A 12,385-nucleotide genomic window follows, 5' to 3' on the forward strand; every position below is an offset into this window, starting at 1 on the left:
TTCCACTGTACCCCAAAACTTGGGGAGGAACAAGGCATCCTCAGCGTGGGCAAACCTGGTGCTCCTGGAAGTGGATACTAGAAGAGTGGGAAGGAGAGGGGGGTGAACAGAGCTCTCAGATGCAGGCACAGGCTGTGGGGGCTGGTAGTGCGGAGGTTACAGCAAGAGTGAGGGGCCTGGAAAAATGACAGAAGACCCCAAATCTGAACGACAACCGAGTATAGAACACCCACGCATGCACACACAGGCACGTACACACATGCACGCACACACACGTGCACACCTACACAGAGACACACATGCCCGTTTCTCCAGCCAGGGCCTCTCTCCATCCAAACCCCATAAGCAGAGAGAAAGGAGGGAAGAGAGAGGCGGATACTCACCCACATCAGCCTGCCGGACGTTTTTCATCCGGATGACCCTCACTGTCAACAGGTGGCACGGAGACAGCCCCTCCTGCAGATTGAGAGCACAGTGGACTCACTCTTCAAGCATCATCTCAAGGCCATTGCCCCTGGGGAGACTTTCCTGCCAGGCCTCCCCAGGCCTGCCTGCTTGCATTGCATCAACCCTCATGCTGCTCTGCCATTGTTTGCTGGGGGATCTGTCTTCTTTCCAGCCTGGAAGGTTCTGAGAGCCTGGGACCCTGCCTGGCTTTTCGTCATTGTACCTCCAGTACCTGCAGCATGCTGATGTACAGAAGGTGCTCAATAGAAGTTTGTTAAAGGAGTGAATGAATGTTCTACCCCAAACATAGAATGAACACTAATGGCAAGGGAGTCCTTGGGTGCTTCTACTCTTCTTTCTTCATTGACTAACTTCTTCTTGGCACTCCCCTCCTACCATGCCCCACATAGGGAAAGCCACCCCCCGCTTGCCCACCCGCGATGGCAGCTTGCTCGGGAAGCAGGCACAGAGGGGCTCCGAGGGGTAAAGACACTAGTCAAGCCTGGAAATCTCCTCACCTGGAGATGTCACGCCAGGTGCTCACCACCCACCCTGTGCTCAGCTGCAGCCCAGGACCTCTGCGTCTCCCTTGCCTGTCGGGCCCCTTGCCCAGGGCATCCTCCCTCCAGTCTTTCTGGTCACTGTTTCCTCCCCCCAGTAAACAGTCTGTCTCTCGCCCTTCATCGTTTCTTGCTGGAGATACTTGGCTGGTCTGCAGTGACCGCTCTCGTGATGGCAGAAGCTCAAGCAGTCCTTGATTTGATGACAGGTTCCTGCCAGATGCCTCTGTGGGACCCAGAGCCCTGGGGTTTCCACCCCTCCCGCAGCACCTCGTCCTGATGCCTCACACCCTGAGCCCCGCCTGCTTGGCGCTGCTGCCCCTCCCTCTGTCCCCGCTCCTCTTCCAGTTCTGGTCACGTCCTGGGGGCCCTGCCACCGTCTCAAGCTCAACCCCCTCGAGTCACCCCCACAGCCCCACCCCCACCATGGCTGCTGCATCTGGGGCAGTGGGAGCAGCTCCCACTGCGTTCTGGGAGTCACACATCGGCCTCAGCTACACCTTTGTCCCCCTTGGACCCTGGCACTTTCTGCCTCTCAGATGCCCTGAAACCACCTCTCCCAGCTGCAGCAGCTTCTCTTTATCCCCCAGCTCCGAAGGATGCCCAGATCCTCTTCTCCGCCTGCCCACCGAGGCCCACAGCTCCCTGGCCAGCGCCGCCGCAGCGCCAGGCCTGTGGTAGCCTCTCTCCTCACCCCTCTCCTTCCGCCCTTCCCGAGTCAGGGCCTCTGCTCTCGCTGCCCTGACTTTCTGTCTCTGTTGCCCTTGGGGCGCCACCTCTGATTGTCTCTCTGGAGGAGGAACCGTCTTCTCCCAGTCCCTTGCATTCAGGTGTTATTTTGGAGCACTACTGCGTGCCAGGCCCTATGCCAGACGCTGGGGAGCCTGGGCGAACGCGAGGCAGAGGGGGACAGAGCGGTTGAAGGCAACGGTGGCCGGTGGCCATGACGGGAGAGCAGCTCAGGCTGGCCACGCGCCTGCTGCCAGGGCTCGGGGCTCTCGCTGGCTCCAGAGGCTGCCCACAGTCTCTGCTGTTTCTGGACCCTGGAAGCCTCTCCCGGCTGCTGAGATGAGCCTGTGCCATTGGGAAATGCCCCTGGACTCCTCCACCTGAGCAAATGTCTGTGTTTGCAGAGGCTTCTGGGCTGGAACCCTCGACATGTCACCCCACATAGTCCACTCTCTGTTGCTTTACACCCTTTTAAGAGGATGCAATTCTTTCCTCTTTAATGCAGGAGTTTGGGGAAAAACATAAAGTACGAGGAAAGGAAAAGAGTCCCTATAATCCTTCCACTCAGAGACAATCATTTTGATGTCTGTCCTTCCGGACTTTCCTGGGGCTTAATTCTAACCAGCAATAACAGAAGGGTGATCCTGGGAAAGCCAGGTTATTTAGTCCCTGAGCTTGACATGTCAGGAAAGCTGGGCTCTGCTTCCCCTCTCCCCAAGAGCTGCCTCAAAATCAGAACAAAAGTCAAACTCACAAGTACAGGTCTGAAAATTCCTTTTGTGAGACCAGTTCTGAAATATTGAATATCTTCATGGCCAATAATTTGCTCTAACAGCATTCTATTGTGAGCCCTGTGACTTGGGCCAATGGCCACTTATTCTGCTTCTCCAGAACCAGAGGTTTCTGGAAACACAGCCGTGGCCTTCGGCCAGACCCCCTGGCCTCCCCCTGCCTGACACAGCGAGCTCCTCATTTCTCGCTGTCCACCAGGCACAGTGTGCATCCTCGTCTGGCCTGGAGAGGAGGCAGGAGTCCCCTTTCATCAGGAGAGCAGTGCTGGCGAAAGCAGGACCTGCCCATCTTCTCACAGGGCAGCTAGAGTCTGAGTGGGGAGCCATGAGGGCCTCACCCTGGCAGGGGCCAGCCCAGGGGATGTACCATAGCATCTCAGGGCTCTGAACCCAGGGCCATGGTCCTCTCAGCCATCTCAGTCCTTTACCTGCCTCCAGGAGGGGCTGCCTGTGGCCCAGCCCGACTCCTTCACGTCCACTCTGGAAGGGAATACAATACGCAGCCTCAGCTTCCCTCGGGACCTCACTCCAGGCCCCCTGAGTTCCAGGAAAGGTTCTCTCCTATCATCTAGCCCCCAAAGCCTCCAATGGGGTTGCCCATTTCCTCCTACTCTAACTCAGCAACAATTGCAGCAGGGTCGGCTACCATCTGCTGAATGCCTGCGTGTGCAGGTGCTGTGTCCATGCTCTCTCTCTGTTGTCTTGCTTAGTCCTTACAACCAACCCACGAAACAGTTATTATTAGCCCCGCTTTACGGACGGAGGATCTGAGGCTAGGTCCTCTGATGCAGATCTACTCTCCAAGCCTGTGTTCATAACCCCTGCTGTGCTCTCAGCTTACTTGAGGGTGGCCCTTGGCCAACACGGAGACGCCTGTTGCTTGGCCTCACCTCCTCTTCCTTGGTCTGCTTCTCTTAAAACCAGTTTTCCTGAAAGATTCCTCCTCTTGTCACCCTGAATTCCTCCAAAGCCCCCAAATAAGCCCCAGACTCTGGCAATCCTTCTACTGGCTGTGCTCTTACTGGCTACCTTTCTACCGACGCATTCCAGGATCTGTCTTCGTAAATGTCCAGAGCACATCAGAGCTGTCAAGGTCCTTGGAGAAGTTCCCATTTTCTAGTAGCCACAGATCGTGCCTCTTAAGCCTCAAATCACACCTTGTAGCTTAGGAATTTTTAGGAGAGACACAATTTTCAGGAGACGATCACGTTTGGCCAGCACAGAGATAAAGCCAGAAGGGGATTTGAGAGACGTCCCAGAGGGACCTTGCTAGGAGGAAAGTGGGACTTGGGTCCCAGGCCCAGATGCACTCCAGGAACCAGAGCTATGAAAAATTATCTTCTTGTCTTAAAATGAATGTACATATTTTGCTTCTGATACAATCAGCTCAACTGGAGCAGGGCTGGGGATAAGCAAAACTTCATGGTCCCAGAGGTAATTGATCTGCAGTAGAAAGATCCAACAGGACAGAGCACAGTGTCTGCGGCCATGCAGGTGGGAGCCAGAAGCCTGTGAGGTTATGGAATCCAAGTTCACGGGGTTTCTGGTAGTGTGGTAAGGGTCACAACTTTAGGTATTTGGACAAGCCCGTCCCTAGAACAGGATGCCCTGGCTGGGATTGGGTATCAGGGTGGAAATCAGAGTATTTTACAGGCATGGTCAGCTGGGCTGCTGCCCTGGAGTAGGGACAGGCATTAATTCTTCCATTCATGGGGCATTGGAGGGCCATGGGGTAAGGACTAGGGAACACTCAGGGGCTTGGAGCTCAAGGCAGGAACCATTTGGCAAACAGTACAGAGGTATACTTAGCCACATTTACACCCAGCACAGCTGCGCCAGGGAGGACAGGGTGGACAGTAGTTTTCTGGGAGGCCATGTGGGAGAGGGGGCCCCACTGCTCAGGCTGCAGACCCACACACGCCCAGCCTCCTCCCCACCTTGGGCTCCGTTCCCCCCTCGAGACCCACTTGGGACCGGGGGACCTTGCCGGCTCACTGGAAAAGAGGCAGCTCCTTGAATCCCAGGACTGGCTATTATGGGTTGGATTCCATGCTGCCCCTTCCCATCCCTAATTTTATAGCTATGACTTTTGGTAGGGTGGGGGTGAGGAACAAGATGTATTACTCTCCTCTGGCGTGCCAGGCCCTGGCTGCCCTGGGTGCTCTGCATATGCTCTTATCTAACCTTCCAACCACCGCAGAGGAAGGCATTATTATCCCTGCTTTATAGAGAAGGCTGAGTTTAGAGAGATTACATCTCTTCCAGGCTCAGGCAGCTCAGAAGCGGCAGAGACAGGACTCGGTGCGAGTCTCCTGACTGCCTGACTCCAGGGCTGGTGCACGCCATCCACCTGGAGGCGGCTCTCACCACGAATTTACACCACCAGCCGGCAGCCTGCTCCAGCTCATACGCTAGGCAAGTTGGCAGCAGAGGCAGGAGTGAACCCCTCAGCTCCCAAGTCGGGGCTCTCCTTATACTCCAAGAGTCTAGCTGTTACCACAAATCAGTCAAAAGAATATTTAGTTCCAGAAAGCTCCGGGGTCAGGCTCCTGGGCAGGAGTGGGGCTGGGGGAGGGTCTGACAACCACGTTTCAGAGGCGGTGGGTCTGATCCCCACCGCCTGGGGTGGACATACCCTCACCAAACCCTCCCACGAGGTCTAGGCTGCTGGAGAGAGAGGGGAAGGCAGATCCCAGGGAGTTTGCAGGAACTCTGCTCCCCAGGGCTTCTCTGGGCAGGCCCAGCAGGTGATGCCACTTCCTCCTCCCTGGAGAGCTGGGTGTAGCACTTGGTTCCTGGCAACACCTGTGCCAGAGCCTATCCCAGCCTGGTGCCCTCTCCCAGGATGTGTAGCCCTCCCTGGATGGAGACCACTGGGATGGGGACATTATGGCACCCTAGAACATGTCCCAGTCAGTCTGAGCATCATCCCAGACCAGGGATCACCTGGGAGGAGCCACTATAGCTGTTTTCATTTTTATCACCTAGACTAGGTGAGTGGTCAGGGCAAGAAGTGCCAGCATTGAATGACAGGGACCCTCCAGAGCCTGAGAGGGACAGGCGCAGCTCGTACAGGAACTCCTGGAGCCCTCAGCTCCCAACTGCTTCAGCCTTGACTGTAAACCCAGGTGGGTGGCTTTGAGGCTGCTGGTGACAGATTGGCAGCGCCATCAGTTCTCACCACATACCACACCACACGCTCACACGGCATAGGAGTTTAGGATATTTACAGGGCTAATGCCTGCTTGCCATTCAGGACTGGCCAAATGTGGATCCCCTAGCAGTACTGAACATTGTCTGCCCTGGGTGCCTGCCTGGCCCCAGGATGGCCTTGAGCCACTCCATGTGCCTTGTGAAGCTTGAGGCTACTCTTAGCCGGGTCACTCACCCAGGAGCCCTGCCCCCACTGGGCTAAACCACTTCCGCCAGGTGCTAGGTAGAGGCTGCCCAAGCCACGGTCTCTGGAGTGTGCAATGCCCACCGGCCCTCCCTGAGCCTGTCTCCTGCCCTCGGCTCCCTACCCCTGCTCCATGCCTTTTGGCCATGCCTCCCTGGCCCTCAGCCTCTGGCCCCAGCCACCCAGCACTGCTCCCTCACCTTCAAGGCACAGGTGGCCGAGGGCCTGCTGTCTTCTGCTTGGCATGGGTCTGGCAGGTAGTGGGAGACCCAGGCGGGCATCTGCCTCTGGAGCATGGCGGCAGCTCTCCAGCTGGGTGGCAAGATCGGGAATTTATGCTCTGACTCAGAGCTCCGCCCTCCTGGCCACCTCTTGGCACTGGCTGGGATTGTCCTGGGAGTGGTTAAGGTGGGTAGGCAGATACAGGTACCTGGATCTAGTCTCTCAGTATCAGGGAACCAGAGGTCTTCAGATCTTGGAAATGCAGGGGCCAGCAGGGGCTCTGGCCCTTGGGGTCAGCAGCCTGCAGCCCCCAGCCACTCAGATGACCAGGCCACCCAAGGGCACAGTGGGTGGGAAGAAGAGGATGCTGGACCCACACAGCTGCAGGATGAGCCCAGCCATGATTTGGGAAACCCTATCTCTTCAGCTTATGGAGGTCATGACTCATAGATACCCCTCTGGGGGGATGGAGCCCTCCCACGGCTCAGCATCCCAGGAGCTGCAGTCAGGGGCTTCACAGGAAGCAGGGACCATGGTCAGGGCCCCCAAAGTTAAAGGGCGAAGAAAGAAAATAATTGCCCGAATCCTTGGTGAGTAGATGGTTAAGGGCAACGGCCCCTGCCCACCCTCCTGGGAGGCTAGGTGGAGAGCGGGTGTGCCCAGCCCCTGCCTGGTCCCAGGGCAGTTTGGAGGATGTGTCCGCCCCACCCAGGTGATTCCTATCTCTGGGCTGGTGGCTGGCTCACTCGGGGGCCTGACAAGGCAGCTTTCTGCCTGCTCGGCTGCCCGACTCTGTATGCTGGGAGTTTCCTGCCTGCGCTATTGCCTGGGGCCCTACAACCGGCTTTTCTGGACCACAGATAGAAGTAATTTTATAGAACTGAGGGTGAGATTGGAACACAGGGCAGACTGGGCCCAAATGCAGGGATGGATCCCGCTTGGTGGGATCTGCGACCGCCTCATGTGCCTGGCCCTCCAGGGGGAGGAGGGCCTTAGCCTGGGGCCCTCCCAGCTTCCTTGCCTTCTTCCCCACTGCCAAGGACATGGACTGAGCACCCACACCCCTCAGCAGACTCCACAGTCAATTTAGTTCACGCAACTCGTAAGTACCTACCATATACATCCTACTAAGAGAGGAAACACCAAGCTCGAATTTGCTGACAGTCTGGCTGGGGCCAAAATGCATCCAACCCCTGAGAGGCTCAGAGGTCCAAGTCTCCTGTGGTGACAAGGGGCATCTTAGAAGGGTCAATATAAATCGTTCATATTTGTACAGATCTGTCACACAGCTGAAAACTGGCTAGGGAACACAGAAGATGGAAAGTGGATTCCAGCTGGGGAGGAAAGCGTGGATCCAAAAAGTCTTCATGGAGGGGGTGGCATCTGGATTGGTCTTGAGAGGATGGACAGGATTTCACCAGCTAAGGCTTGGCTAAGGAACGGCTGCTTCAGAGGAAGGAGCAGCATGAACGAGGGCAGGGAGGCCAGAAAGCAGGGCATGCTTAGGTCTGCAAGTGGTCTGGTGGCCAAACAGTGAGCTGTATGGGAGGAGATATTGGGGACAGAGAGTGCGACACAGGGGTGGTAGAAGTTGGGCAGAGAGAAGGGAGGTTTTGTGAAGGAACAAATCTGGGAAGATAGATTAGGGCCCAATAATCATGGCCCTAAAAGGCCGTGCTATAAATGTGGACTTATTCAGTGGGGAGCCATTGATGGTTTTTGAGCAGGGGAATGACATGATCAAAGCTAAACTTTAAGAAGGTAACGGTGACTGATGTTGAAGGAGGGGATCCATTAGGAGGTGAGGTGAGAACCATCTAGACAGGGGAAACAGGGTGGGAAGTTAGGAATGAAGGGAGGGCTGGAGGGCAGAACAGTGTGAGCTAACTTCAGGAATTGTTGTGGCAGGCCAACCCCCAACACTGCACTGTCCTGAAAGTCATGGGGTCCCACCTGTCTCCCCATTCCCTCAATTCCCCACCCTTCCCAACCAAATAGGCCCAGGGCAAGCCTAGGACACAGGGCATTCCTCAAGGCCTGGTATTTAGTCCTCTTCTCACCACAGTCCAGCCACAACCCTCACCTCCGCCCCCATCCGTTCTCGGCAGCGCATGGAAAATCTAGGTCTCCAGCTCTTGTATCTCCTCACTGTCCATCCACTCTTCGAGAGCAGGGCCTCGACTTACTCACTTTAGTTGAACGAAATCAAATTGAGTAGGAGGCTATACGGGAGGTCGGGTGGAAGTTTCTTCCTCTGCACGCACCCTCCGTGGTACCTCGGACCCAGGTGGGAGCCAGTGCAACCTTGAACTAAACACACCAACCTACTAGTAAGTATTTCCTGACCACGTGCTGTGTGCCCACCTCTGTGCTGAGCAGGGTGGGTCTGGAGGGAAACAACAAAGAATTTATCATCCAGGGAGGGGAGAAGAGGGGGCAGAATTGAAGGGTAAATTGTCCAAGGTGGACTCTGAGTGGGGCAGGAGGGCTGGGGAGGTGAGTAAGGGGCAAAGAGCAACATCCCCACCAGAGTGAGGGGCTGAAAACCCCTCTCTCATCCCATATGATGGGGGCTGACGGTTGCTCTCCACTGCCAAGTCCCTGGGTCTCCCCACCCCAGTCTCTCCTATGTGGAAATTGTGAAGCTGTCTCTGCAAAAAGATGGGGGCATTGAGCTCCTTTCCACCCACCACCCCCTGCTCCCTGATGAGTTCTCCTCAGAGACCCCCAGCCTGCTCTGCCCCAGCCTGGCTGCTGCTCCTGCAGAGGCCTCTGACCCCAGCTGTGGCCCCGTCGATGGGGTGACCAGGAGCTGCTGCTGCCAGCAGCCGCTTGGCCTCAGGTAACCAGAAAAGTACGTTCCTCTCCACAGCTCAGCTGACACCGCTCCCCTGCCGCTGCCCCAGCCAGGATGGTTCCTCCCCTGTGCTCATTCCAGAGGCCCCAGTGCCTGTCCCTTCCTTCCCACCCCTGTCAGCAGCAACTGTCTGCCTCTCACGGCCAGTGAGCTTTGGGACCGCCCCCTTCAACCTCTCGTCTCCTGCTCAAATGCACCTTATGCTTTTCCGTTCTTTGCCAACAAACTCTGAATTCCCATACCGTCCTAAACCAAGTAGAGCCCAGGAGCAGCCCTGTGCCTACGTGGCATCTTCGTATACAACATAGGAAGTATTTCAAATGCGTGGTGAAAGGATGGACTATTCATTACCAGAAAAACTACTTACCATTTGCAATAAAATGAAATTAGACCCTGACTTCATGACAACACAAAAATAAATTCCACATAGATTAAATACCTAACCATTAAAATAAAGCTACAAATGATTTAAAATGAAATATTAGAGCATATTTATATAATACTGGGGAGAAGAGGATCTTCCTAAACAAGGCACAAAACCTAGAAGCCAATATGGGAAACATTGCCAGATTTGACTATATAGAAATTTAAAACTTCAGTGAAGCAAAAGATGCCATAATCACAGTTCTACCTCTAAAATGTATCTCAAATTTCCTCCTCTTCATAAATAACTCTGGGTAACAAAATCAGCTTTAAAAAATAATGATAAAGAGGAGGGTCTTGTCTTATCAGGTACTGAGACAAATTCCAAAGCCCTACTGATGCAAGCAGTGCCGTTGGCACAAGAGTAGGACCAACGGGAACAAAACGCAGGGATCAGAGGCAGACTCCGCCGCTCAAGGGAGCCCAATGTGTGACAAAACTGGCATGACAAATCACTAGGAAAAGAACAAACTATTTAACAGGCGACATGGCAAAGTGACTTACTATGTAGAGTAAAAGAAGACAGCATCCCCACTAATGCCATATAAAAGGGCAGGCTATAAAAAGTATCAACACAGGGAAAAACCAAGGAAATGTGAATTAATCAGAAATGGAAATTAAAACATGGCTGAGATTTCACTACAGCTACTAAATTGGAAAACAATGAGAAAGTCGGACAATGACAAGTGTTGGCAAGGATGTGGGGGCAGAGGCACCATCATGCTCTGCTGTGGAGGAGGAGACTGATACGGTCACTGAGGGCAATCTGTCACCACTTAGTCAAAGTGAGAATGTTCATACAGCGATTCTGGTTTGGGTATAGAAAGGTGTGCAGGAGGGCATTCGCCCCACATCACTTATGGCACTAGAAATTTAGAAGCAAACCTGTGTCCCTCACTGGGAGAGTGAATGGGAAGACGTGAATGATGCACAACCTGGAGTGTGACACAGTAGTTCAAAGCAGCAAATGAGATGTACATGTAGTAGCACAAATGGATCTGGAAAACGCAGTGTTTTTAGGAAATAGTGGTATAGATCTCAAACACATTTCCAAAAGTGAAAGTATGGTTGTGTAATATATTCAAATAAAATACGTATTGAACACAATAAGATGGTTGCCTTTCTGCGGGGAGGGAGTGGGGAAGGTTGTGGGTATAGGGAAACAGCAACCCATCAAGACAGCTAGCGAGGGACCTCCCGGGCACCTCCAGGGACCAATGATGGACTGACTCAGCTCCCTGCACCTGAAAGGAGATATTTTTCCTCCAGCTTTTTCCCAGTTGTTTCTGCCACTGCTCTGGTCCAAGCCATTGTTACCACTCATCCCAACTCCTGCATGAGCCTGACAGGTCTCCCTGCTTCCACTCTTGCCTTTCTATGAGCCATTACAGAATAGTAAGAGTGACGTCCTGAAAACATAAGCTAGATTATATGACTGCCCTGATTAAAACCTGGCCATGGCTTCTGGTGGCTCCGACCTCTGCCGTGGCTCCGCAAGGTCCTGTGGGGTCCAGCTGCTCACGTTCATTCCACTCCTTCACACCCAAGTTCCAGCTGCACTGGCCCTCCATGCCCGGATCGAGCCAAGTTCTTCCCCATGTCCAGGGTTTTGCACGACTGCTCCCTTGCCTGATGTCCTTGGCCCCCCTACTCTGTGCACAGCTGGCTCCGTCTAGTCGGTCACGCCTCTGCTCAGATGTCATTTCCCCCAGCAGCCCCTCCCTGGCAATGGCCCGGAACGTGGGTGCCTCTCGCCCTCCTGCTTGCCTCTGTGTTGCTCTGGTTAGTAATTTAATTTAACGTATCACATCTTGGATGACCTTGTTTTCTTATTCTTCTTGCCTTTTTCCACCAGACCATAACCCTTTTCAGGGCATGGACATTGCTTGTCTTGTTCATCAACTGGAAACACTTAACTCCCATCAGTAAGGGGATGGTTAGATTAGTTACGGCACATTCACACACTGGGACATCACACAGATGTCAACAAGAACAAAGGCCTCACATTTATTGAAGGTTGACGAAGTGGCAGGGACTGGTCTAAATATTTTATATTGCCTGTGAAGTAGATACTATTATTATCTCATTTTAAAGACGAAGAATTGAGACATAGGATAAGTACCTTGCTCAAGGTCACAGTGGTAGTTGACAGAGCTGTGACGCTAGTCAGTCTGGCCTGGAGCTTGTGGATTTAACACCCTGCCTCTCGGGAGATGCACAGACACCATGTAGAAAGCTACTGTCCTGGAAAACTGAGACTCTGCACTGTGATTTTTAAGGGCTTCTTCTATGTTCCTACGTTCCTTGGTAAATAAAATTCAATTTCCTAAAACAAACATATGATGAATAAATACAATTTTCACAATATGTAGTAAAACAAGTATTATAGTCTTCTGGGTGATAGGAGATTTAAAATAATCAACAACTGAAGTTAACGTGTGGAGATGTCTCAGGACTTTTGGCCAACAAACTAGACATGACTCTGTTTCATGAGGACATGATACAGGAGACACAAAGTAAGTATAAATATGACAACACAGGGCCTTCAGCTCCATGTAGGTAATGTTAATATTCTTAGCGTCATCGATGCATCTGGCTCAGGAATATTTTCTGCTTTTCTTCTTTATCTTTATAACAAAATGTTATGGGCGAACTCAGTGTTGTTCATTCTCAAAGCACTTGGGTCCACAACTCACCATTTTTCAATGTCATGAACAGAGTTCCTGCTATTAAAACTTGTGGCCTCTGGATTCAACTAGATGGCAGGCTTTATTTTCCTGCTCCCAACTCTCTTGCTCACACAGCAAGACTTCCAAGAGTCTTTTGCATTCTGAGTTTACTCCTTGTCAGCAGTCTCCTTGGTGAGGATGACATTGTCATTGTCTCAGGTCTGATTGAGCATGGTATAGTGGTTAAAGTTCTAGACTTTGAAGTTTAATAGACCTGGGTTTGTACCCTG

General features: G+C 53.0%; 1 protein-coding gene across 2 annotated transcripts in view; it reads right to left on the reverse strand.

Moving 5' to 3' along the window:
- The window catches only part of PLA2G4E (phospholipase A2 group IVE), a 56,450-nt gene that overhangs the window by 27,113 nt on the left and 16,952 nt on the right, over nucleotides 1-12,385 (reverse strand). The window contains exons 1-2 of one of the 2 annotated variants that reach the window (XM_045539365.1): nucleotides 6,125-6,220; nucleotides 384-456 (exon numbers count right to left, since the gene is read on the reverse strand). In XM_045539365.1, the coding sequence (XP_045395321.1) occupies nucleotides 384-456; nucleotides 6,125-6,220 (169 nt within the window). Of the gene's footprint in view, nucleotides 1-383; nucleotides 457-6,124; nucleotides 6,221-12,385 lie in introns of those variants that run through there. The other variant, XM_045539360.1, reaches the window with a different exon arrangement.

The sequence above is a fragment of the Lemur catta genome, chromosome 1 (genome assembly GCF_020740605.2).
Source record: "Lemur catta isolate mLemCat1 chromosome 1, mLemCat1.pri, whole genome shotgun sequence".
Lineage (NCBI taxonomy): Eukaryota > Metazoa > Chordata > Mammalia > Primates > Lemuridae > Lemur > Lemur catta.